Source organism: Orbicella franksi, chromosome 3 (assembly GCF_964199315.1).
Source record: "Orbicella franksi chromosome 3, jaOrbFran1.1, whole genome shotgun sequence".
Classification (NCBI taxonomy): Eukaryota; Metazoa; Cnidaria; class Anthozoa; order Scleractinia; family Merulinidae; genus Orbicella; species Orbicella franksi.
Window position 1 is genome coordinate 5,847,794 of NC_138147.1, and position 25,434 is coordinate 5,873,227.

The 25,434-nt window shown below is 36.7% G+C and overlaps 4 protein-coding genes across 5 annotated transcripts; 2 read left to right on the forward strand and 2 right to left on the reverse strand.

Annotated features, from left to right (window-relative positions):
* Window position 1: 1 nt before the first annotated feature.
* LOC145480891 (mitochondrial pyruvate carrier 2-like) lies at window positions 2-3,043 on the forward strand. 2 transcript variants are annotated; one of them, XM_081459227.1, is made up of 5 exons: window positions 23-290; window positions 868-908; window positions 1,032-1,116; window positions 1,904-2,015; window positions 2,411-3,043. In XM_081459227.1, the coding sequence occupies exons 1-5, from the start codon at window positions 98-100 to the stop codon at window positions 2,454-2,456; spliced, it is 477 nt and encodes a 158-aa protein (XP_081315353.1). In that variant the 5' UTR covers window positions 23-97; the 3' UTR covers window positions 2,457-3,043. The 2 variants fall into 2 exon arrangements, with proteins under 2 accessions (XP_081315355.1, XP_081315353.1); XM_081459229.1 differs by lacking the exons at window positions 1,904-2,015; window positions 2,411-3,043 and adding an exon at window positions 1,643-1,897 and having other exon boundaries at window positions 2-290.
* A 138-nt stretch (window positions 3,044-3,181) lies between these two features.
* LOC145480892 (transmembrane protein 242-like) lies at window positions 3,182-6,067 on the reverse strand. Its single transcript, XM_081459230.1, has 2 exons — window positions 5,770-6,067; window positions 3,182-4,172 (listed from the first exon to the last, which is right to left on the reverse strand). Exons 1-2 carry the CDS (start codon window positions 6,064-6,066, stop codon window positions 4,005-4,007), a joined length of 465 nt encoding a protein of 154 aa, XP_081315356.1. The 5' UTR covers window position 6,067; the 3' UTR covers window positions 3,182-4,004.
* Window positions 6,068-6,132: 65 nt separating this feature from the next.
* Window positions 6,133-17,169, forward strand: LOC145480882 (palmitoyltransferase ZDHHC14-like). The gene is made up of 10 exons (XM_081459219.1): window positions 6,133-6,477; window positions 10,153-10,313; window positions 10,600-10,755; window positions 11,475-11,500; window positions 11,677-11,788; window positions 12,531-12,585; window positions 12,757-12,859; window positions 13,195-13,304; window positions 13,745-13,832; window positions 14,287-17,169. The coding sequence occupies exons 1-10, from the start codon at window positions 6,308-6,310 to the stop codon at window positions 14,428-14,430; spliced, it is 1,125 nt and encodes a 374-aa protein (XP_081315345.1). The 5' UTR covers window positions 6,133-6,307; the 3' UTR covers window positions 14,431-17,169.
* A 673-nt stretch (window positions 17,170-17,842) lies between these two features.
* LOC145480883 (ornithine transcarbamylase, mitochondrial-like) lies at window positions 17,843-25,328 on the reverse strand. Its single transcript, XM_081459220.1, has 11 exons — window positions 25,164-25,328; window positions 24,463-24,586; window positions 23,743-23,824; window positions 22,779-22,866; window positions 22,453-22,548; window positions 21,775-21,832; window positions 21,474-21,596; window positions 20,939-20,992; window positions 20,013-20,162; window positions 19,256-19,393; window positions 17,843-18,634 (listed from the first exon to the last, which is right to left on the reverse strand). Exons 1-11 carry the CDS (start codon window positions 25,304-25,306, stop codon window positions 18,575-18,577), a joined length of 1,116 nt encoding a protein of 371 aa, XP_081315346.1. The 5' UTR covers window positions 25,307-25,328; the 3' UTR covers window positions 17,843-18,574.
* Window positions 25,329-25,434: the final 106 nt, after the last annotated feature.

A 25,434-nucleotide genomic window follows, 5' to 3' on the forward strand; every position in this document is an offset into this window, starting at 1 on the left:
GCTCCTTGCTGTGAAATTCAGTATACGTCTCTGCTGCTTTTCATTGGGTCTTTTCCTACAAGAATTTCAATTGGCTGTTTTTGAATTTTAACCAATCATGCATGCTGTTAGAATGTCACTAATTCCCAGTTCTTCTGTTGTGAGACTCTTGTCTTCCATTTTCTTGAAATTACCTAATCGTCACTTAGTACGCAAAATGAGTGCAGTGAAGGTGGTTTGGGTGCGTTTCCTTGGACAGATCGAAGCGGCATTACCTCGTAGACTTGTTCCGTTTTGGAAAGCGCCAGCTGGTAAGTAATCTTTTTTACCTTAGACATGTATGATGTTGTTGGACTCATCCAAATATTTCGAAATATTACGCTTGCGTTGGAACCTATGTTTAACGCGAAATAAATGTTCTGGTTGATGTTCTGTTTGTGAAGCAAAGTTAGACCTCCGTTTGTATAAGCGTTTCAGTGATAATACTTTTTTCTGTCAGTGTGTTTTCCTGCGTTTTTCTTCGTTGTATGTAGAACTTGCTGCGCGCAGGTTCCTGTACCGGCGCCGGCTTGCTTGTTGAATTTGGTTGGCATAATTTATTAGCGTGTGACGTGTGATATGTTTCTGGTTGGATTTGATTAAAATTTTGTAGTGCTTTCTCAATTTGCCATGCATCTGCGCTCGTGTACTGGTGTCTAAAGTTCAATTTGAGAAACTTTACCCTTCAGACGCAGTTTTAGTCATTTCTGGGGGGTTGAAAGATCGGCCTCCCTATATGTGGAGTTGGGGGAGGGGGTGTGGGGGCTGCAGTAGTCAATGTTATGTTTCACTGATCATGTGACATTTATGGCTTTGTAGAAACTGTATGCTCTATTTATTTATTTTCAGGACCTCAGACTATATTTTTCTGGGCTCCAGCTTTCAAATGGGTAAGATTTGCATGTATATAATGCTATATTTAATATTAGATTTCTCAAATGTAGACAGTATATGATTTGCAGGACATTACTTTTATGTTATTCAAGAAATGATTGAGAACTGTTTTATTTAAGGGTCTTGTATTTGCTGGAATAGCTGATCTTGCAAGGCCAGCTGATAAACTCAGCCCATCACAATCCACTGCACTGGCAGCTACAGGTAAGTACAGATGTCTGTCGATTATCTATAGCACTGAAAGTTACAGGTAATCATATTGCTGGAAATTCATTGGTGAACATAAACATCCCTATCACTTGGACCAAATCAAAAAGGTCATGCTTTTCCAACAATTTCATTTAATCAAAGAAATAAGTCTATCATGTGAAATTTGTAAGTATGGGAAGTTTCATAATAATCCGTCACACACTCATAGGAATAAAGGACCTGAAACTTGCCACTTCTGTCCAAGTAAATCTATGCCTTGGGAAAGTGCTTGTCCCCTGGCATACAAAGTCATTTTCTTTGTAAACTTGGTAAGTTTGGGGTCTCTTATTTCCATGAGTTTGCAACAGATTATCACAAAACTTTGCACATTTACTAAATCTGGTATTCTACATGTAAATTGATTTATGGAGAAGTTTCTTTGGTTTATATGAAAAATGCCAAAAAATTGTCAATATTTTACGATATCTTCTAAGTGGTCCCTTCTGCTATTTTATCTTTCCATGTGACACTTCTGTTTTAGGTATGGGAAGAAAACACTTTGAGTATACCATTAAAAACAAGTGCTCTTTTCACTTGGCTATACAGCTGGTAATTTTCTGGTTTTAAATATCAGTAAATGATAAATAGATGATAAATGTTCATTCAAACCTGCAGATGATGATGTTCTACATTCAAGTGATGCCATTGATCTCAGCCACATCATTGACCATGATATTAGTATAGAGTTCAACATAACAGACATATGGTACATAAGTTTTATAATATTGTACTGTTGTTGCAGGATTGATATGGGCACGTTACTCCATGGTTATCATCCCTAAGAACTGGCTGCTGTTTAGTGTTAACATTGGTCTTGGAATCACGGGAATAAATCAGCTTTGTAGAATAGCATAGTATGTATTTTATTGCTGTATTTTAATTTAGCTGTAGAAAGAACTTACAGTGAAGTTATACTGAGTAAGGCATTCTTACTAATCTATTTGATTTTCTTTTTGGGATTTTTTGAAAAATCTTTGCCCATTCAGAATAACATAAATTTGGAAAATTTCCTTTCCGTTTGCTCCAGTTTCTATTAGAACTCTTATTAAGAGAAAAAAAAAATAGGAAACCAGATTCATTGTAAATGGTTAGCACCAGCTCCTTCGGTTTGTTGCTGACTTTGGGAAAACCCTTGTAAACATTTAATTTAACAGTCATCGAGTAATTCCAACCAGCTACTTCCGACAAATGGCAAGCATATATACTGTTGAAATGCTTATTAATTGTACCTTTTAATATTCTTTTTTAGTTACAGGTATTCACAAGCAAAACTGAAAGAGTCAAGTGAAGAGTGAATGAACTAGACAGTGTAGAATAACAATTGAAATAAACTGATGTTGATAGGGCTCGAGGGCATTGGAAGCTTACAAATAATCAATAATGTCTTATAATGACACTAATACTACAGGATTTCCTTTCATGATGTTTATTTTTTTAGCCTTTCTCTGGGCTCTGACTTAATCTAAAATCTTTGTCACAAATGTAACAGTGGCAACTTATCCATTTTTACCAAGGTTGTTACTCTTCACAATATGTCTATTCAATTTACTTTAAGTACTGGTAGTCATTCCCGATTAGTCAGTGAAATTATCTGTTTACCTTTTAGGAATACTTTTTTGAAATTATCCGTACAAATATAGTGTCAATTTTTAGTATTGAAAAGTACGACCCATGAGCCAACCTACTCTGTAATTCTAGTCAAGAAATGACTTCATGTTGATAGTTCTTAAACTTCATTTAAAGCAATTTTATTTAAACATCATATATTATTTTATCTTCACTGAGGGTTAAATTGAAAGAACTTAAACAAGACTCTGTAGAGGTGTACCATGGTTGCAGTACATGTAAATTGTCTTTTAATAATAAAGGTTGTAATTTATCAGACTTGTGTTAGTCTTTATTTCTTGTGGAAGGACATACATGAAGTCAGCTTGCATGGCCCAGCTTTTGCTGTCTTTAAAGGAGTCACAACATGCGTTGTGAGGACTCTTCCCCTTACTCCTAGCACATCTTGACATGTTGTGTTTATCATATGTATGCCGATGAGCCCAGTCACATGAGCTAGAGAAGGGTGACCATCATGAGCGGTTTATTTTAAGTGGTACATAGCTGTAAGCCAGCTTTTTGCAGAGAAGAGCCTGCTTGTAGGGTACGTGGTACACTCCTACCCCTAGTCTGAAGTACTCCCTGGCCAGTTAGAGAACTAATCAAAGGAGTGGAGTAAGAAAAGGAAAACCAACACCTAAGCACCATACTGAATTTAAAAAAAATTAATACTGAAGTATATTTAATGTTGTCTTCAAAGACAATCTCTTGATAAAACCACCCTGCGATCACATGGCCAGCTAACAAAGTCTAAAGACGGTGCAAACTGAAAGGCTGAGTCTCACATGTTGTGAGGTCATTAATAAGACTAAGTGCCACACCAGATAGAATGGAGCATGAAAAGTGAAGTGCAGGCTTCCAGAATGCATCAAACGTAATCTTACTTGTTAAATTTTCACGCAACCTTTGTTTCAGGTAAATTTGTGGTGTTCTTCATAAACTTGTGTTACTTATAATAGAGTTTCACCCCATTCCAAGGAAATGGACAAAGGCAGACTTGTCTATCATCAATCACGGATTTGTTGCTGTGAAGTTTTCGTTAACAGTCGCTTTCTGAAGTAATTGGAAGATCTGTCAGGACCTGGCAATAATGACATTGCCTCTCATAAATTCAAATATTTTGTGGTGTTTCAGGTCTCAAGGCTGTGTAACATGCCAGAGTTTATACTAGTTGTCCTCTTACAGCATGTAAAGGAACAAGCAGTGATTTTAATCCAAATCCTTCCAGGAAACCAGCTTTATTTTTCTGTTATTTTCTGACTTTCTGATTTTGAACCTGAGGAAGACCATTCATCAACATTCCCACCTCCCTTATTTCTTGGAATTTTCCAGGACTCAAAATAGGATACAAATTTTCCATCCTTTGTGGGAAGAATGCCCTTCATTTTCAAACCAAATTCTTTTGCCTGATAAGGAAAAACCAAAACAAAACAAATTAAACAACAACAACAAAAAACAGAGAGAGTCATCATCTATCTCTCTCAAACTTCTATTGAAAAAGATTGAAATCCAGCATGAATTTGGCCTGTACTTGGACACCAACAGTTGCTTCAACATGTAGATGCAACACAAATAATAATAATATCATGTGATTAGTATTGTTATAAACCTCAGATGGAAACCAATGGTGCATGACGCAGGCCCTTGTAAAAATGACATCAGACATATATTTTGTTGTATAATTTGTATCAATAGTGATTGTGTTAAGAAAGAAGTGGGGCAGAACTGGGTATGTCACAGTCCTGCTGGTAACCCGAAAACACTGACCTCTGGTCTGCGGACCCCCACTATGGACCAGGCCCGCAGACTACCTATAGACCGGTCCACGGTCTACCCTTACGGACCCACTCTATGGACCACCACCCAAAATAGAATAAAAATAATAAATATTTCAAGTACGGGTTGTCTAATAGATTACTTGTGTCGGCGAAATTTTGAACGTTACAATGTGCAAATGCAAGAGGCTTGGGTTCAGGCTCGCGCACAATTTGTATCATTACACATTGCCATTTCCTTTGCTGTGGCCACACAGTATATAAAAAACCATGAAGCCTCCAGGAAGCTTCCAGGAAGCCTCGAAATTAAATTTGCGCTCTTTCCCCTCTGCCATTTTGTTCAGCCCATTCTGCCACAGTGGGTTCGCGAACTCATTCCAGCTTTCACGATTTACACAGCGGAATTACAGATACAAACAAGCTTAATAAACAACCTAAAACAAATCCGTAGCCAGACTGAGCCACAAGTGGAAGGTAAGAACTTTCCTTCTTTTTGCCATCAGCATCTTCTTACATGGAAGACAGCTTTTAGACATTTTTAGGGGGTGTTATAAACCCAGGTCGGTTACATTTGCATAGCATAACACTCGAAATTTCACTGACATGAGTAATCTATTAGACAACCCATGAGTGAAATCTTTATTTATCATTTTTGTTCTATTTTGGGGTGGTCCGCAGAGGGGGTCCGTAGGGGTACTCCATGGACCACTCCGGTAAGGTAGTCCACAGTGGTTAGGGTAGTCCATAGTGGGGTCCGTGGACCAGGGGTCAGTGTTTTGGAATACCCCAGCCCTGCCTTTGAATAGACCTTTACTGATGACAGTACTCACTTAAGTTTATTTGTATGAACTTTACCAGGAAAAAGCTTACAGTGTATTGAGCCGGCAAAAGTGAGCCTGAGGTTTTACCACAGAGAGATGATCAATAGCAAAGGTATCCAGTCTGATCGTTCCATGGTCAGATCGTTCCAAAAAAAGTGAGATCGTTAAACAATTCCACAATTCACCTTTTCTTACATGAACATTTTTGAGATGCTAACATAAAACGTACCAGTACGTAGTATTAAAAGTATAATAATAGTATATAGTAATCTGCATTTTCGTTCAAATAAGCTTACTTTAATTGACACGAGACTAGCAGATGCACGTGCAAAATATGGAATTGTACGTCATGCGTTCGAATTCGACCGCGTAAAAAAAGAAAACAAAGAAATGGCACGCTCCCTTACATCCTTGACTCCTAGAGCAGTCTTCACTCCAAATACTAGAAGGCCTACGCCGCTCACAGCAAGAACAGTACCCCAGCCGAGCGCTCTGACAGCCAACTTCACTCCTTCTTGTTGACGCTGATCAAAAGATCCTGGACTTCTCCGACGCGCTTGTCCGATAGCGTAGCTAAAGCCACCAAGTATTGATGCCAAAGCAACTCCAGTCAAAAATATGGTCCCTGGTAGAACATTAGTTGGTCTAACATTTTCAGACGAAGTACCGTTCTGGCGCAATTTCTTGCTACTGTCGTCCGCCATTTTGAATTTTTACCGCAGGCTCATTTAGGCATGCGCTCTGAGGTTCGTGTGGCGCTTATGCACGAAGGCACTTCGTTCTGCTTTGCAATGTGAACACAAGCGTAGTGATTTCAGGTGGAGTTTTACCCGTTGATATTTGTTCATCTACTTCGGCACACAGGAACCAGTGCCGGTGATGATTTTTTTCTCGCCGAGGGAAACCTGCATTCGTCCTTGACCGCTGTGAACAGAGAAAACCTCCATGACTGTAAAGCAATACACACCCATCATGTCAAATCGGAATTGGGAGGTTTTTCCTGGGAGAAACAAATTTTATTGTGATGGAAGGATTATCATGGCGAGGAATAACGGCGTCTTTTACTTTACGGTTGTGCTCATTGTAGTTACTAGCGGACTTTTCTTTGCATTTGAGTAAGTATGAAGTTTTTTTTACACCAATCATGAGGTCATGTTTTATTTGTGGAGAGAAGTTGCGGAAATTAACCATTCCATAGCTTAATCTTTATGCAGTAAGTTCTATCACTTAGTCACTCACTTACTTACCAAAATCGGTCACCGTCTCTCGAATTCTTATTTTTCGACACCTGTGTATTGAAAAGTAAGCGTACATGTATAAACTTACTTTTTCCTAAGCGACGAGTTGCAGAAGATTTCCTAAGATATCCAAGTTGTTGTTGAGCTTGTTGTTTGGCGTTTTGTTTGTAAACCTAATAATTCCGCGTCGCTTTTTGATAATTGAAATTGCCGCACTTCATTTTTTGCTTTTTGCGTTTTTTTTCCTATATATTTAACTCATATTTTTGGTAACTCAGTGCCAATTTATTTTCTTTGTGCAACTGGATAAGTGTGAATTCTTTAGGCAAACATTTATTTCGCTCCAGTTCTGAGCATAATTGTACAATAAGAAATTGTACTATTGCTCAGCTAAATTGATGTACAGATATCAAAATAGAGTTTTTCTTCCTGGCCAATGCAATGCTATTACAAATACTTAGATATAAACTGGTATCTGAAGCAGCCTAGGAAAAATTCTGCCAGGCAAAGCACAATGAGCTTTTTGTGCAAAACTAACATTGTTAGGTTATTTGACAAAATGGGTTTTCATTACGTTGATCAAATAGGGAAATATTGCTTTGTAATAACATGGTTGAGTCTGCTTAGGCCACGTCCATGCGTAAATGTCTATGTCTGTAAACAAATATCTTTTGTACATTTATGACTTTCATCTACATGTTGATGGCATACAACATATGTACAGAAACATATCTTTTTGTAATGTTCTCCCAAGTGGATAAATTGATAAAAAGAGAGCCACATATATCTTGTTAGATGTTTTGGTGTGTAGTATCGCTGTATATTTTTACGAGTTGTGCTGTAGGGCGCGTCAAAATACAAACAACAAGTAAAAATATAAAGCAATACTATACACCAAAACATCTAATAAGAGATTTATTATCCAACTGCTGTGGTCAATAAATTTATCAATGAAAGAAGGAGAGTGTGACAGTTTTGCGCATGCACACTGACCTGTACAGCAAATAAGTTTTCTACTGTACAAATAACTATACAATATTGCTGTATATTTGTACTGTTATCTGGACAGTATTCACTGCAGTTGGATAATAAAGGATCATATTTACTGTATTTTCATATGAACAGCATAAACAGATACATTGCCAAACTTCAATGGACAGGTGCCCTTGTTTAGTTTATGGATTCATTTATTGGTTAATGTCTGGAAAGGCGAATACAATCACCAGACTCATATGGACAAACAAATTTGTATGCTTTATCAGACGTGTACCTTTATATGGAATTTTATAGAGGTAATGATACAGTTGAGTATTATTCACAAAATTGTCAACATAAAAAGTCAGACAGCATTCCATATCTTTGTCATTGGTCATTTTGGTATTAAGCCTCCTTGATACCGGTACCTGTATATGCATGTATTTAAAACAAAGGATATGTTTCATACAAAATTTGTGTGGTAAATTTAATTAACTTGCACTGGGCATAGGCTATGCTGGTGCAGGATTCCAAGAATGATGTAGACATTGTCATGGGTACTTGGGGTAGGCATAATAGAGCAATCAAACAAGGTTGCCCAAAGATTTAGTCTTTGGATGAAGCACTGGTGTGTGACCCATTTGAATGAGTTGTATTCTGATTTAGTGCCTTTTTTGTTTCCACATTTTGCAAAATGAGATTTGAGAGTTTTTTTCCCTATACCAGCTTGACTCTTGCAGACTGTGGAATTTGTTCAATTCCACTCTTAAGTTTCCTTTGGTATTCCACGGAACTACCCCATGGAACCCAAAAGGAACATTTAAGAAAAAGTCAAAGGTTAAAAAATAAATCATAAAAGCTAAAATGTGGAGAAATACTTTTATTTCAGGCATGTTGCAAAACACCCAGCTTCATTGTCTTCAATAGTAAGAAAGTCCTATTGCCACACTAAACAGTTTAGCTAAGCATAAACTTATTCGTACTTTGGTTGATTGCTGGTTTTCAGTGTCACGCAATTCAAAATAGATCAAAATAAAAAACAAAACCGGTCAATAGATAAAGTCCAGAATCTGGGAAATGAAAGAAGGTAAATATGCAAAGACTCTTGCCAAAATTCTGGGCACAGCAATTTTTCTTATGCGAGATATGTGGAGAAATTTTTTACCCAAATTTATAGAGATTTGTATGGAGACACCATGCTGGTGCCCATCCTCATGGGCACCAATATGGCGGCCAGAAACCAACAGAAACATCTGTCACTGAGTTTTGCTATAAAAGCGTGAATTTATCCCTCGAGAAACTCTAAAACATTAAAATAATACTTTTTCTAAGACATGAACTGTTCAGATAGCCAAGTTCCCCGGGATAAGTCCCTTTTTTAACCATCATGACAGCTCTCTTGGCTGTCATGTAAATGCCGTGTCAGGCAAAAGCTTAGAAGTTTAAGCATAGTGTATCACAAAACCAAGAACCCATTCGGAGTGAAAATTTGTATGAATATTAGTTTTCAGCTGCTCTTATACATCATTAAAGTAAAATCTCAGGAAGATCGATAGTTTTGTAGTTTGAATTTTAGTGACGTCATGTGAAAACCAGCTATTCTTTATATTTAGTGTGAATAAGAATAATTATCACGAAAGTTTTGGAGTAAACAATAAATTATTTAGAAACCTAAAAATACACTTTAATATTGTACATTTGGTTTGGCCCAAATGAAGCCACAAGAAACTAATTTAATATTTTTGTTTCTGCCCAAGCAAATGTACATACACTGCATATAAAGTCCATTTTTAATAATTTTTATTTTAAGCAGTTAATATGTTACAGTTGTATTTTTTGATTGTGTGTCAGAAATAGCAATAATTTTTGAAGAATAAATATTTAATAAGTTTATGTTGTGTTTTTTATTTTTGTAGCTGTAGATAACCATAAAATCTAATTGTAGTGACTCTTGATTTATTTCAAAGATGATAAATTAATACTGAAAACAAACTATCTTGAAAAATACTGAATGATAGTATGCAGAAATAAAGACAAAAGGTAAATACACACAGATTTCAATCCAGATAACGGCTTGACATGTGTTTTTGGAATTTGCACTGCAGGAAAAAAAGTGTGGTCTCTGATGGCTTGTTTGTACTGTTTCAGAATTTTAGAGATTTTTAAATAGGCCACATTTGATATCAATATTTTAACATCACTCCGACGCTTTCAGGTCAAAATTGTAAATCTCTTAGGTTCCCTTTGTCTCTCAATTCTCAAAAGAGACTTGGAATGGATACAAAGAAGACAACACTAAATATAGAAGTTTGTCCTGAAAACCTTGGAGCCATGTTAGAATATTGATATATCGAACATGGCTTATTGCCTGAGCATTTTCTCCCTAGCCTGTCACTAGTTTCTGTAGTTTCAAACTTGTAAGTCTTTCTGAACACCTCTTTGTCATAAAGAGTGGTCTCAGAGTACATAAAGTGATGGAGAGAACTGCACAACATATACAAATGTACATGTAACATGAATAGTTTTTTATTTAAACTGGATACAAACTATTATGTTGCTTTTTCTTTTCTTTTTCAGTTGTCCATTCTTGTTTGATAACGTTTCACCAGCTGTCCCATTTATTGCAGCCTGGTTATTTATTTTTGTTATGTCAACATTACTTCAAACGGCATTCAGCGATCCTGGAATTGTACCAAGGGCGTCTGCTGAAGAGGCCGCATATATTGAAAAAACCTTAGGTGAGAAACTGAATTGTAAAATAGCCTCTCACATGAAGTGTCTGCCTATGGTGCTAGTCTGATAGTACCACAGGCAAGTTGTCTGGTTTGGGTTTTATTCTCATGACAATCTCATGAGAAAAATCTGATTTTTTTGCACTCTGATATCAGAAATTATGACATGCCTCAACCCAAATATTCAACTTAGTTTGGTAAAGAGCACAGTAAAGCATGTCATATTGTACAGAACAAACTTTGTCTTTTCTCAATTTGTACTATTGATTGTGGTTTTCCTTTCCTCTTTCAGAAACTCCTAATCAAGATCCACAAACTTACAGACCGCCTCCTAGAGTGAAGGAGATAACAATAAATGGACAAGCTGTCAAACTTAAATTTTGTTTTACTTGCAAAATATTTAGACCACCCAGAGCATCGCATTGCAGTATGTGTGACAACTGTGTAGGTGAGAAGAAACGTACACAATAATGGACTTCTGTCACATCACCCTGGCCATATTGGTTTCCTTTATCACCAAGCCATAAATTTCCTTCTCTTTGGAAATGAGTTCTTTATTTTGTAAAAATCTTCTCATGTTTGGGGCACCAAAATTGCCATTATGAAAATGCCCTTTCTTAGCCAGAAGTAAAAGCTCCTGACCATTTTGTAACTCAATGAAACCATGGTCTTGAGACTGCATTGTATTTTCTACTCAATGTTCAAGACCAGGCTTCATGATTGTAAACATTAGTCTCCCTGCCTTGATCCCCATTCAGACCATGTATGCATGTGATCACTGAATTTGACTACAGCAGGTTTCATTTATGAGAAATGAGGGGACATGAAGCATTTTAAATAGTAGAGCGAGGGGTAGAACGTGAAAAGTCTTCTCAAGATTGCCTCTGTCTTTTATTGGTCATTTACAATTGGACCCCTCTATTTGAAGTGGGTTATTTCAAATTCCCTGTTATTTCAAATTCAAAACCATTTCCCATGGATTTGCTCTTCAGTCATTTACTATCAGCTTTTTCGAACTCCTGCTATTTCAAACTATTTTTTGTTTTTTCCCTGAAAGTTCAAAATAGCATGGTTCCACTGTACTTCTTGTATCATGTGTTTTTTCTTCTTGGATATAATTATATTCACTCCATTACCTGTAGTGATGTTATGTTTCCTTGTTTTCAGAACGGTTTGATCATCACTGTCCCTGGGTAAGTAATTGAACCAGTTGGTTTTCAGCACTTACTCAAGAACAATCTTCAGCTAGTTCTTTGTCACTTTGTGCATTGTTTACATAATAACAATAGATCTATGTACTTTTATAGTGTTCTTTACATGTAGGTATTGATAGTGAAAGTAAGAACTGTTTTGTTTTGTTTTGTTCTAGGTTGGTAACTGTGTAGGAAAGAGGAACTACAAGTTTTTCTTCATGTTTCTAGTTTCATTGTCAATCTACTGCTGTTATCTCTTTGCTTTTGTTGTAACACATCTTGTAATGTGTAAGTGGTTACAACTTTGTGTAGTTTTTAATTCAGTAAATACATTCTTGTTATGCAATGCTCTGAGCAGTACATCTTGGACTATAAGTTAATGTAAAATATGTTGAGGTTCTGTAGATGTACTTATACTCTATCACAATAATAAATGGTGAGCAACATGGAGAACAAGTGAATATGAGAAATACAGTATTCTAATAATGAACTGGCAATGACAGCATCACATCTGTAAAACATTTAAGTACCACTCCCCACCCCCATGAACCCATAACCTACATGTAGCACTAGTCCCAGTGATATTTTATTAGAGAACAAGACAGACGAGTTACTTTGGATGGTGGTGGGGGATGGTTGGGGCAAAGGTGAAGAACCAATCAATCAACTACAAAGGCAAATCATCTCTGAAGCAACACAGAGCACTTCTCTGTGCTTGAGGTTAACTACAATGACCATCAAAAGTGTTGGGACACTTCGCAGAAAAATGCAATTTTTGAACGTCTTGTTAACGTTTCCCCCTTTTTCCTCCATCCCCCCCCCCCCACCCCCGAACAATGTTTTTGGGAGGGGGGAGGCCACAGCACTTACACAACATTGAATTGGGGGGCTGGAGGTATCAGAGAATTAATGCTAGATGCAAATGAATTAGAATAAGAGGTTAAATTTTGAAAAGATTCATTTTCTTAAAGTGTCTCAACTACTTATGTCGCCCATTGTAGGTATTGATTATTTGCTTTTCTTGACATAGTATCTCAAGGTGAAGAGGAATCATTTATTTCTGCTATGAAACAGTCACCTGCTAGATATCCTTTGAAGTACTTTATATGTCACTAAGCAAAAAATCTTGAAAATCTTGTCATGGACTATGTTGTGGTGTATTAAGTTTTAGTGTTAATTAAAGATGAAGAGCCTGATATTTATCGCATTGTTTAATATTATCTGCGTTAAATTGAATTATCCTTAACTCTTCCTACTATCTTAGAGGCCATTATTTGCTTTTTTTCTATTTGGTCAATAGTTGGATTGACCGGTTTTCACTCATATTTAGTTGCATCTAACCAAACTACAAATGAAGATGTAAGTATAGGTGAACCTGTAATGCTACCTGTTGGGAACTGGGTGTCTGTGTTAATTATGTTACAGTAAAGTCATAAGGTGCAGCTCTTTGCATGCTTGAAGGAGGTCAACCTTGTCCACTGTAATAATGACAGTGCTGTGACCACCACAACTCAGACTACTGTTTTCGTTGTTCATTGCATGTACTTACACATGAAAGGCGAGGCTGAGCATACCCATACAACATTTATATGTCAAATTGTCATTGGCAGCCACTTAATGCCACAGAAACCAGGAGAAGCTAGGGCAGAATGGACCTCTTGGCATAGACTTACATGTAGTCTTTGGTTTCATAGATTAAAGGATCATTTTCCTCACGGAGTGGTCAAGGAAATACAAATCCCTATAGCCAAGGATCACTTTGGAAAAACTGTGCTGAAGTTCTTTGTGGGCCACTTCATCCTAGGTACAACTGAACATCAATATTTTGTTGTATTTTTTGTTTATATTTTTGATCTTTTACATTGGAATTCAAGCTGTTGATGTGAATGATTATTTATTTTTTTGTAACCAACATACACCAACACCTGTCTGTTTTGTGTAAACTGAAAATGTATTGTTTTATGTTTGTATCAGGTTACAGCTTTTGGGTCAACGTAAGGCACTTACAGTGATCTAGAAATCTTAACATATAGACTCTCTATTCTTAGGTATCTAATATTACTAAAGTAGTTGTAGTTAGGCAGGTCCACATCAGGACTTGGGTCTTGCCAATGTCTGTAAACCTCCATAGTCAAATAAAGTTGTATGTATGTTGTATTTAAATATCTCTCTGCCATATCCATCAATGCAGAGTTCGTCTGTAATTGCCATGCATGTATTCTCACTGTTGGTTTGATTTGTTAGTTTAATAAACAGAAGAGGAGTCATTATACCTGAACCTCCAGAATCAGACAAGTATGGAGCAGTAAGGACAACAACAGCAGCACCTATGGTGAGTATTCCTAAGTGTAAGGAAATAGCACTCTGGACTATGAGAACTCCTATTGTTCACTAGGTCATAGCAAGTTTACCAATATGATTTCACATTTTCTCAAACAGCTGTCATTTTTTTTTTTTTAAACGAAGGAACCAAAAACTGGCTTACCTTAGTTTCAAAAGGCGTCATGACGCTTTACATCTGAACTCTTGGAGATAAACACCTTTGATGTTATAAGGCGTTAAGTGCACCTAATGCCAAAGATATTTCACTGGGGATTGAGAAAACCAAGAACACTTTTAATCTTTTCAGAGGTGACAAAAACTTGAAATGGGACCCAAATAACATTTTTTCAATGTATTTTAGGAATTTTCGTTTTTTGTTCCTGCTGTACAGTGTACAAGGTGTATCTGCTTTGTGGGTATGATGGTAAACTATGTGCTTTCTTGGCCTCTTTGTATTTTTGCAGTCTCCAACACAGTTAAGCTCAACAAATGGTGTTAAGCATGATGCCAAGAGAGCAGAAGAAGACAACTTACTGCCAAGAGCCCAAGACCAAGACAGTCTTCAGGCTGACAGTGAGAAGGGAATTGTTAAATTGAGTAGTGTCTAAGAAAGTGCATGCTAGTTAATCAGCGAAACAGGGCACTTAGAAACAGAAACAGTAGTGTGAACCACTTGTAGAGGTGGCAAACAAAACATAGACAGGTGGCAGTTGCTCAAATTCTCAAAAACACTGTGTATAATAGGTAGAGTAATAAAGCCATTGTCTAATAAACTCAGTGAAAACTAAAACTAAATCATTAACTTTACTGCTCATCGAACACTCAATTGGATGGAGGAATGTGTTACCCATCTCAAGTGCCGAGATGGATCTTGGGGTCTCAAAGTGAATCAAAGTGAAAGATAGCATGCAAATATAGTGGCTGATTATCAAAATTCAATTTTGACTCCAGCCTAGTAGTTAATAATTATTATTGCATTGCATTGTGTTTTTCAGTTTCCATTACATTTTATCATCACTGAAATGTTAAAACAAAAACCTGTACTTACAGTATTGTGTCAACTATAGAAGTATCATCCAGGGGTTTTAATTCAAAGTGGCTGTGGAATATTAGTCTGCATTAGTGGGTCACACATTCACACATTTATCACCAAATGGGTCTGTTTTTCATATCCAATGTACAAATATGTAGTAGCTTTCTCTTGTCATACTTATTTTATTTACATCTAATGGTAACAGGTCAACACTGAGGCTTTCAAACCATTAAGTCTTTACTTATTTCTGAATGGGCTTGTAATTAATTTTGCCAAATTTGTAAGCTTCCCCTGTGACTGAATGTACAGGGTTGTATCAGAGTTTTTAGGAAGGAAGCTTTTTGATTGGAATTAGCCGGCATGGAATTAGTAGCTGGCTGGGATAATGAAGTAAACAGAGCTTCTCACCAGTGGCCAACTACTTTTGGCAATTCCGGTATAGCTAGTTGTTGAGAATTGACAGCCACCTTATTTTAGGAGTAGTCATAGATTGGGAATGTGCTTGTGTTCTCAAGTTCAATTTTCATTGTTAATTTTCATTAGTCATAAAAATAAGTGAAAATAGTTATTTATAGAATTTACAGATTGTGTAGTTCAGAAAATCTCCATTCTTCCCCACAGAAGGGATTAGAATTTCCTGGGAGGTGAGGGGGTAAGACCAGAAATTTTAAAGAAATGTGTCAAGCTTACTTGGGATTTCCAGAGGGTTTTTTTTTTTTTTGGGGGGGGGGGGTCTTAAAAAACAACCCTTTTGTGGGAGAGGCATGGATATTTTCTGGAACTACACATTACATTTTCTTTTTGTAAGGCTAGAAAACAGTAGACTCTGGTTTTTCCTTTATTCTGGTCTTCTTTTGTAAATATTTCCTGGTTTAAATGCAAAATGTTTGTTAACTTAATTATTTTTTTTAATTTTAAGACTGTTATGATATTGTTGTAGTTACCTATGATAACTTGGTGAGCTGGTATTTTTAGTATCATATTTTTTTAGAATTTGATTGCTTTACGTGTACCTCTAAGGGAAGCCTTATTCTCAACCACAAATTCCTCTTACTAATTTCTATACATTTCTTATAACAGTTGAGAGAATTCTAAATAATCATGAAATTCCACTGGGGGCAATTTCACTGGATGCCTGATAATGTGTGTTATAATTACAAAATTAAATAAATATTAATACTGATTACTAGTTCTGGGGTTTTCCTGGTTACTGTACAAACAGTTATAATATTATCACATTACTAGACTTGTATATTAGTTGAAACAAGTTCTATTCAGCGTGACATTAACAGTAGACAGCTAGTCACAGAATGGTAAAAATTCCTTTCTGGCTACCTTACTACAGAAAATTTTTGCAACATCTTGAAGAGGAAATATTTTGTTAAGACAACTTTTTCTGCTTTGCATAATTTATTTAAGTTATCCTATTTCCATTTTGTACTAATATTATGAACAATGCCAAACACGGAGAGCAATTGTCATAATTTTAAATGTATTGTTTTGTTTTTTTAGTCACTTGGAAGTTAAATTAGAAGTTGTACAGCCTAGGGAATGTAGTCTGAAGAACATGAGCTCGGTGTTAAGATAGGAATTATTTACTTGATTTTACCTTCATAATTCCGTTGGCATTTAATTTTATACTAACATTTTTGGTGGCAACTTTTGTATCAAAATCAACATTAAGTTAAAAGACAATTGAGGGTGCAAAAATTTCCTGTGATAAGGTAGTATGTTTTAAATTTTCACTGTCAATGTGGTTTAAAATGAAATTGGTGATCCAGGCTTTAGCTCTGTTTTGGAACAAGGATTTTGTCGTGTAATAATAAAACTGGATCTTCTCCATGGGATACAATTCTCCAGACACCATTTTAACTATAACCTAACTAAACTGTGATTGTTGTGATAATGGGAATACATGTATATGATACAACAATATTTAGCTTTTTACACCAAGGCTGTTTAATTTTGTCCAAAGGCCTTGAATAATCTTGTTACAAGAGGTCTGCGAATGGGATGAGGCCTTAAAATCAATTAAAGTAGAAACTTAGGGATTCTTTGTTGTCTACTGTGAATAAAATTGATAATCATCGTGATTACTATGATTACTCCTATTATTCATGATGAAAATATTATGATTAAGTATTCTATTGTAATTACTATTTCAAAACATACTGTTAAACAAAACCTTGACCATTCTGATTTCATTGTGTTGTGCATACATTTTGTACATTATTGTAACTAAAACCAGTCATTAGGCTAAGATTTTCAGTGTCCATTTTGTAATTAAAGTCTAACACCCAACATTTTGGATATGGCAATTTTAATGTTCTTTATCTCATAACAAAGCGACCACATTCTTTCACAAATTTATTTCTGAGTTGGTGTAAATGAAGGGTTAAAGAAAGCAACTGGGATCAGGCAAATAAATAACACTATAGGGTAAGCATCCATTGTTGGTTTTTGGTTTTTGTTCTGGAAAGTAAATTTCTGTGACCATTTTTGTCTTCTTTTATTTCTTTTTGATCCTACTCTTTAATGGCATTAAAGCAATCAGAATGGTGTTTTAATTTCAATTTTCCCTGACTCCTCTTTAAATGTCAATTTTTCTGTGACTCAAAATACAATTCCACAACATTCCCCTGACCTCGAATAATTTTTTTTCCCTGATTATTTCCTGACCTGTGGCAACCCTGATAGTTAGGACAGAAGACATGTTGTCTGATTGGCTAGTTGCAAATTTCCAAATTGTATTCATTTCACAGGCTATGTTTGCCAATAATCAGGAAATAACAAATCCCACCTCGTGGAAGGAAATTTAGAAATTCCCAGTTGGTGGGAGGTTTCAAATGCCTATTAAAGTATGTAACTGAAGTGAAATTTCCATCAGGCTGAGGGTTATTATAAATAAAAATCCTTCCCTTGCAGGGTGGCGGGGGGGGGGGGGGGGAATATTCCCTGGAATGACACAATCTGAGACAGAACAGTGGTCCAGTAAAATGTTGTCCTTTACTGAATGCACGTTATAACATATACAAATATATATTATTAAAATCAGTCTCTACTCAATGTTTTTGGTGTTCAGTGCTCGGTCTTATTGACAAAGGCAGATGTTTTACTACGATTATCAGTTGATTAAGGTGCCACAGTGCTTTGTTGACGAAGTGTTGGACTTAAAATTATGGTGTTGCCACGGGCAACTTTCCTTGTTTCCAGTGGTAACAACATTGTTGCCTGCAATTTTATGTGCTTTGCTGGCAATGACATCAAATGCTGACAAGTTGCCACTGGAAACAGAGTCAGTTGCCTGTTACAACAACCCAAGTTGAACATTAAAACCTGGTCACCAACCTTTAGTCGCGCTTTACTCAACTGATAATCATAGTATACAGCCATAATTTTACTGCTTAGGTAAACAGTCAAGGGTATCAGGAAATTTTGATATCAGTCTCAACTGGGCATTATTTTTATGTCCAATGATGACAAAAAATTATGTAGCAATTAATTCCTACTGGTCTTGATAATTTAAAACAATCAGTGAACTGAACAATCCAGGCTACCATAACCCATGTGATCCATGCAGACATCAAAATGATAATAAACACCAACCTATAATTACAATACCCTGTGTACATTTGTCAGCTCTCCTCAAGTAAACGAGTAGCTGTACACAGCATACTGTCCTATAATTCTAAAATTTCCCTAAAGTAAAGATAGTTTAACTAAAACTGTGGTATTGGAGAAATAGGATAATAGTCATCCGTCAGACAGACCATCACTGCCTATAGCAAGAGAGAGAAAGAGAGAGAGAACTGTAGCACTAATATTTATTCATTGTAAATTATATTTTTATAATACCAGTAAATATAAATGAGTGCAGCTTACACCTACCAGTGTGCGTAGTCACTGGGGGCTTTCGAGTTGAGATGTTGAACATTTGGGTTTCCTTTTCAATGTTTTTACAAATAGAAGATTTTGTACCCTCCTGAAAAGGATCAGGCATCATTTTATTCATATCACCTCCCTGCCACCCCTGCCTCCCCATAACAGCCACCTCTCTACAGCGGCTACTTTTCCTGGTCTTCAAGTGGCTGTTGCTGAAAGGTTTGACTGTATCGATTCTGTTGTAGAGAGTGACTACTAGCCTACTGTGCCTTTGTTAAGCTGCGTTTTCAAATTCCTCCAATGTAGTGTGGGCAGGGTCTGAATTTATCTCAGTCTGTAGCTAAGACAAGCAGACTGGAACATGTCACCATTTTGTCTACATGCACGCAAAACTATGCAAAGACCGTCCCTTGTTTTATCATATCATAGTCATCTTTCTTAAAGCTACAAGTAAAGGTGCAGGATGAAAGGATAATTATATGCATAACAGGCCTTACAGGATGAACAACAGAACTCACCATCATTGTCCACTTTCTGTTCTCTGCCTCCTGCCAAACCAAGGATTTGTCAGAAAGGAATACATCATCAGTTACTTCTTCAGGTTTTCTAGGCAGGCAGTGTAGAAAAACAGCTTCTTCCTTGGCCAAGGACATCATCTGCCAAACAGATTAACTACCATAAGATAACTGGTAAATTATAGTATATCATATTACTGTAAAGAGATTGTCACAGTTAACTCTCTACAAACACATTCTTGTGTACATAAAACTCTTTCCAAACCATTATTTTCTTTTTCTGGACTTCAAAAACAAGCCCATTTCCCAAAATTTTGCCAAGATCTGACCACAAGTCCACGGTGCATGCAGACAGGTGACAAATTCCTAAATGAATCTTTTTTTTTCCATTTTTTCACATTTTTTTCCATTTTTTTCTTTTTTTTTTAATTTCCCAGTGTCACAGGTCTGCAATGCATCCAGGGAAAAATATTAATTTTCCAGTTCAGAGGTGGGGAACGGTACTTAAGAAACTCTGGATTTTAGATGCTTCTGGTCCAATATAGAAATCCTGCGTGATGAGTCCAAAGTCTTGTGTTTGTGTGGTTCTTTTTTTCTTGGAGTCCACAATCATAAGTCACTGTCTTGAACGTTCAAACAAGGGTCTTGCATGTCTCAGCGAGTCCCATATTTTACCGCCCATCATCCCTAAATTTGAATAAGGTAATTAACCCCTTGCTGAATGAGATCTGTGAGCCTGTCACTTAATTGAATTACACACCTTAGTATCAACCTGATAACCTGCAAAAGATCTGAGTCTACCAGCTTTCTCTGCTTCTTGTCCCATGCTGACCCACGTATCAGTCACAACCACATCTGCATTAGAGCATGCTTCTCTTGGGTCATTTGTCAGGTTCAGGGATGTACCATTCTACAAAACAAGTAATCATTGAAAATTTAAAATGTCAAAGAAAAATTACACATATCTTGCTTGTTAAATAAGCTACATGTAGTAACAAAGGTATAAAGGCTGTGTTGGTGGGAAAGTGAAAGAACTACATGTAGCTATTTATCAACATAAAGTTGATATGGATAAAGGTAATAAAAGGAAAATTAACCAAGCTTGTGAAGCTGACATTTCAAGAGTTAGCCCTTCATATTTCGCTTCATTTTCCTCTGGCAAAGGGCCATTATGCTCAAAACATCATCTTCCTTCACAAACTTGATACAGTGGCAAATTTTGAGTTTGTAAATCAATTGTAACAAATGTCATAAGAACATACCATGGGCCAATTAAAAATGAAGTTTAAAACATTTTGAAGAATGCACAATGTTTATTAGAAGAAAAATCAATGCAACTGTACAGTAGGGTGTTTAGTTTCCTGCCACAAGTCTGCATCCAAGCCATTGAGTGGCTCATCATGCCAGTGCTTATCTTCAGTTTCAGTAGCATGAAGTGACAAGTAGTATTTCTATTCCCCCTGGATGGGATGCCAGTCCATCACAGGGTTATTCCCCATTACTACACCTGAGTCGAGAGAGGCACTGTGAGAGTAAAGTGTCTTGCCCAAGAAAAAAAACACAGTCCCTGACCAGGGCTCAAACCCAGACTGCTCCATTTGTAAGCAAGCACACTGATCATTAGGCCACTGCACCTCCACCACGATCTTGCGTAGTAGCAAGTAGATAATTTAATATGTAACCAACCTCTTGAGCAAATTCTTGGGAAACCTTTGTTATTTCACTGTCTGGTTCATAGCCCTAATGGAGAAGAACAAAAAAGACTAACTCAAGCAAATGTGGCCTTACGTTGATCCACATCATCACTTTAATTTGTAATATCAATGTTTTTTTCTATAATCATTTGGTAGTGCGTAGTGCACATCACATCATAATGTTCAAAATAAATTTGTCATGATCAAAATACTGACTTCACACTGACTTCTTTCCCACAAGCAACTACTCGCTGCTGTAAATAAAATTTAATTTATGTACTTTTGGAATCAAATTCATGTGAGTCAGGGGTTTCAATAAGGCAGGCACTGAGCAAATTGATCAGCTGTGTGGATGATTTTTATCTTCCTGGTTTGACCATCTAGTGGAAAGCTCTTCTTACAAAAAAGTTCAGTGCAAAAAGTTATCTCTGCTTGTGAAAACTAGTTGCCTTCCTGCTGAGATAATTTTTCATTAACTTTTCTATTTAGTCCTGTATTCCATTAATGAAGAAAAATTAGTAGCTGACCTTTGGAGTTGCAATATTCAAGTGCATCCCAAACTTGGGAGCTGCCATCATCAGTGAATGAATGATATTGTTGCCATCTCCAACCCAGCTAATAGTGTGGCCATAGAGACTACCAAAGTGCTCCTACACATATAAAAATTGATTACAATTGACCCTTTCAAAACCTCTGAGGCAAACAGTTCTAAATTCCGTCTATGTAAGTTGTAACATAAACCAGGTATCTGTACAAGACCAGCCAGTTCTTCTAAGCTTCATCAACTAGTATCTAATAAAGGGTTCTGAAATTTATTAATTACATCACCTGTAGAGTCAGCAGGTCTGCAAGTATCTGCACAGGGTGGTACATTTCTGATAAGCCACTGTGCAACAGAAATTGACATCAATCAAAAACAAATGAAAGTTAAACATCTGCTAGTATAGGAACAAGAACAATTCACTCTTTACCCACAGAATGCATGTTTGCATTGTTCTCTACTGGTCTCTTAGTATTAATAAAAATCAAAAACTGACCAGCTCTTGACGCACTGAGACAACTTAAATTTGCTTTTACAAAACTCAACCAGGATGCATGATTACCTGCAGTCCCAAAGTCCTCGCATAAATCATTGATTCAAGCGTTAGGAACAGGACACTAAACTTGTGTAGAATGCGATGAAAATTAAGCTAAGTACAAATTTAGAAAAGAAAGACCTTCTCAACAGATTACAACTATGATACAGTGTAGACAAAGCCAGAAGGAAGCTTTATTAACACCAGTCTCCTCAGTTTTACCTTCTGAGAGAATCTCAACAAGAAAAATCAATACCGTAAGATTAACAGGACTGTGACATGTCTTGAAATGGGACATGGCACAACCGGCAGTAATCATTGACGAGAAAGGTTGTCTTCATATTTTTAATCAAAACTCTTCCAACTGTAGCTCTAAGAAATGTATGGGATACTATAAGGAGAATTTGGTTTTATATCAGCCTACATGTACCTAATAACTGGTATAGTGGCTGCTTCTGCCATCACTTCCAGATCTTCCTGTCTGTTGACCCGAGCCACGATAAAATCACAAAATCCTGAGAGGACTCTATACGTAAGAGATAATTAATAACAGTCAGAGGAAATCTTCAAGTAAAAGTAGCAGGAATAACACTGGCCTTGAATGCTCAGTGCATGGATTCTGTATCAAACTCGGATCATGTGTACTAAAGGCATCTGCAGTCAAGTGTCGATCAATACCCTCAATCAAAAGACTGTGAGAGAAATAATGGGACAACAGAAATTAGATCACAGAAAGTAGAAGGATGTACATTATACCTGGCTGTGTCTCTAGTTGATTCATTGACTCCGAGATGAAAGTCTTGTTCTGTGAGGAAAACACAGTGTCCACCAAGCAGAGCAAGTCCTGAATATTAATGAATGAGCACATAATACTTGTGAACAGTTGAAAAGTGTTCTGTTCTGAACATTTATCATCATCATCAGAATCAAAATCAACATCAACATCATCATCATCTTCTTTTTCATCGCTCTCTCACATATATTAAAAAGGGTAATTGTGAATAAGAACCCTGAAACTGACTGTCGGTCAACTGTTGGCAGACAGGTTGCCGACAAGCTACCAACAGGCTACCGACAGGTTACCAACAGTTTTCTTAAGACAGACAGTTTGCTGTAGAATAGACAAGAATTGATTAATAAACCTGACCAACAAAATGGTTTGAAAAACCTGTAAACAAATAACAATACATCTCATCACTAACTTACCAATCAATATGGCTGGCATAGAAAATATTGATTGTGAAACATTTTTAAAAAACTTAATTTTATGTCAAATTTGTAACTGTGTGCATAGTTAATAGAGGGGAATGGTTATGAAACCCGTCAAAGTTCTTTGTTGTACGTTTTCGTTTGCTTTTTTGGTCTTGACCATGTACAGAACACAACAGTTGTTTACTCCGTACTCAACTGAGGAACTAACCAATAGAAATGTACATGTGTTAGTTACATAATTTACGCATAGTGTATGACCGCAAAACAAAAGATTGTGCACAGTCGTGGACCTTCCAACATAAATCTTGGCATCTTTGTTTGCTCCTTTGATGTTTGCCAAGCTTCATAACCAGTCCCCTCTATTAGCTATGCTGTGTGTAACTAGCAGACAAGACGACAGACTGCCAACTGATTTTTGCAGGAGCTGTTCTTCACAATTACCCTAAAAAGAGTCATGTTTCCCAATAATATCACAATGCAACTACAAAGCAGGCAGCTGGATATTTACCAGTTTCTGTTGACACTCTTGTTCTTGTACTACGCTTCTGGAAAATAAGAGCAGCTGACTTTCCTTCCAAAAGTTGAATTGTCTGAAAATATAATTAAACCATTTCTCCTAAAATAAGTTCTGACAGTTATTTGAAATGGTGAATATCACATTTATGTCAATGTGCAAACAGCACTGATTTAACAATGGAAGGTAAACTATTCCCTAAAAAATGAGAATGAGGAGGGTTCTGGACAGGACTCTTTTTTTACAATTCTATGGTAGACTATGTGTCACCTTCTACACGGAAGTTATTATGATGAACCCAAAGGATGTCAATGTAACAGGCTTGACTATGACACACATAGACCACACATTGTGTGGTCTATGCGTGCTCTATGAGAGGAAGCCATCTCAGCCATGGCTGGTTTTCATGCAGGTCTTCTATCCTGGTCAAATTGGAATTTGGAGTGTTGGTTTTTGTGGAGGGAGGAAAAGCGGAAAACCCCAAGAAAAATCCTCGGGGCAAGGCAAGAACAGACAACAAACTAAACCCACATATGGCACCAGGCTAGACTCTAACCCAGGCCACATTGCTGGGAAACAAGCACTCTCACTACTGCGCCATCCCCACTCCCCTGTATTATGATCCAGCTTTAGTTTTGATTATATTTTCTTCCCCCAGCTCCTTAACTCAAGAAATCTACCTTAAATTAAAGAATACAATTTTTCTTTGCCCACCTCTTTTGATTTTTTTATTCTTTCCTTCAAATCAGTAGCAGTCCATAACAGGTATCTGATCTCATCACCAGTATAGTCTTTAAGATTAAGCAGATCTCTCCCCACAACGGATGGAAATCCACGGCTATGGACCGGAGGAACAACAAGTTTTAAACAAAGTCTCAATAAGAGTGAGCAGAACAGTTTGTTATGGAAGGTGTGATGGACATGGACACCCATGTTTCACTCAGCATTCAAACCTCCTTCAGCTGATAACAAACACCTTACCCATTACAAAAACCCCATCTATTGGCTGTTTATTACTTGTACAGATCCCAAAATAGGCCTAGGATAGCTATTAAGAGACCATAATTTAAAAGGGAGTCAAAAATTAGTCAGAATTTTGAGCAGTATGGTCAATTTACAGCTAAATTTTTTTAATGAAAACCTTCCACCATGAAGTTATTTTAACCAAACGTTTAAGGTTGAAAGGCTGTAGGGCAACCAAAGGTTTACTTTCAATTTTCCTCAAGAACTTTTAAAATACAACTTTTTTGTCAAATTTATATTGCCAAGAGACAAAGGAAATAAATATGTCAGAATAACAGATCATTACTACAGGTGTTGTATAACACCCTTATCTTAAGATGTTAACTCACCGATTTAATATTGTAAGAACAAATGATCATAAGGATTCTATTGATTTCTATATTAATCATTACCTTTCACTGCAGTGTCGCTTTTTCATAAAAGAAAGAGCTCCTACTGCTTTACAGTGACCAAAGAAAGGTTCTGTTCCTTTCACAACTTTTGAAAGTGAAGAATTAAGTCGGTAGCACCCTCGAAATACACGAACGAAAGCCATACTTACTGCTCCACTACCACCCGCAGAAATGTCACGAAAAGTCACGAAGATTCCCCGACGTTTGACGAAGAGTGTTTTGGCGGGAGTAACGCAAGAAACGCACTGATTGGTCAGCAGGTTTCTTTCGT

Coding starts and splice junctions, on each gene's coding strand:
- LOC145480891 (XM_081459227.1), top strand. CDS start 98: ATGCATGCTGTTAGAATGTCACTAATTCCCAGTTCTTCTGTTGTGAGA. Junction 909..1,031: donor GGGCTCCAGCTTTCAAATGG/GTAAGATTTGCA, acceptor GTTTTATTTAAG/GGTCTTGTATTTGCTGGAAT. Junction 1,117..1,903: donor CACTGCACTGGCAGCTACAG/GTAAGTACAGAT, acceptor CTGTTGTTGCAG/GATTGATATGGGCACGTTAC.
- LOC145480892 (XM_081459230.1), bottom strand. CDS start 6,066: ATGGCGGACGACAGTAGCAAGAAATTGCGCCAGAACGGTACTTCGTCT. Junction 4,173..5,769: donor CTGCTCTAGGAGTCAAGGAT/GTAAGGGAGCGT, acceptor TTTCCTTATCAG/GCAAAAGAATTTGGTTTGAA.
- LOC145480882 (XM_081459219.1), top strand. CDS start 6,308: ATGACTGTAAAGCAATACACACCCATCATGTCAAATCGGAATTGGGAG. Junction 10,314..10,599: donor ATATATTGAAAAAACCTTAG/GTGAGAAACTGA, acceptor TTCCTCTTTCAG/AAACTCCTAATCAAGATCCA. Junction 11,501..11,676: donor TTGATCATCACTGTCCCTGG/GTAAGTAATTGA, acceptor GTTTTGTTCTAG/GTTGGTAACTGTGTAGGAAA.
- LOC145480883 (XM_081459220.1), bottom strand. CDS start 25,306: ATGGCTTTCGTTCGTGTATTTCGAGGGTGCTACCGACTTAATTCTTCA. Junction 23,825..24,462: donor GAATAAAAAAATCAAAAGAG/GTGGGCAAAGAA, acceptor TTATATTTTCAG/ACAATTCAACTTTTGGAAGG. Junction 19,394..20,012: donor GTTATCAGGTTGATACTAAG/GTGTGTAATTCA, acceptor TCTGTTTGGCAG/ATGATGTCCTTGGCCAAGGA.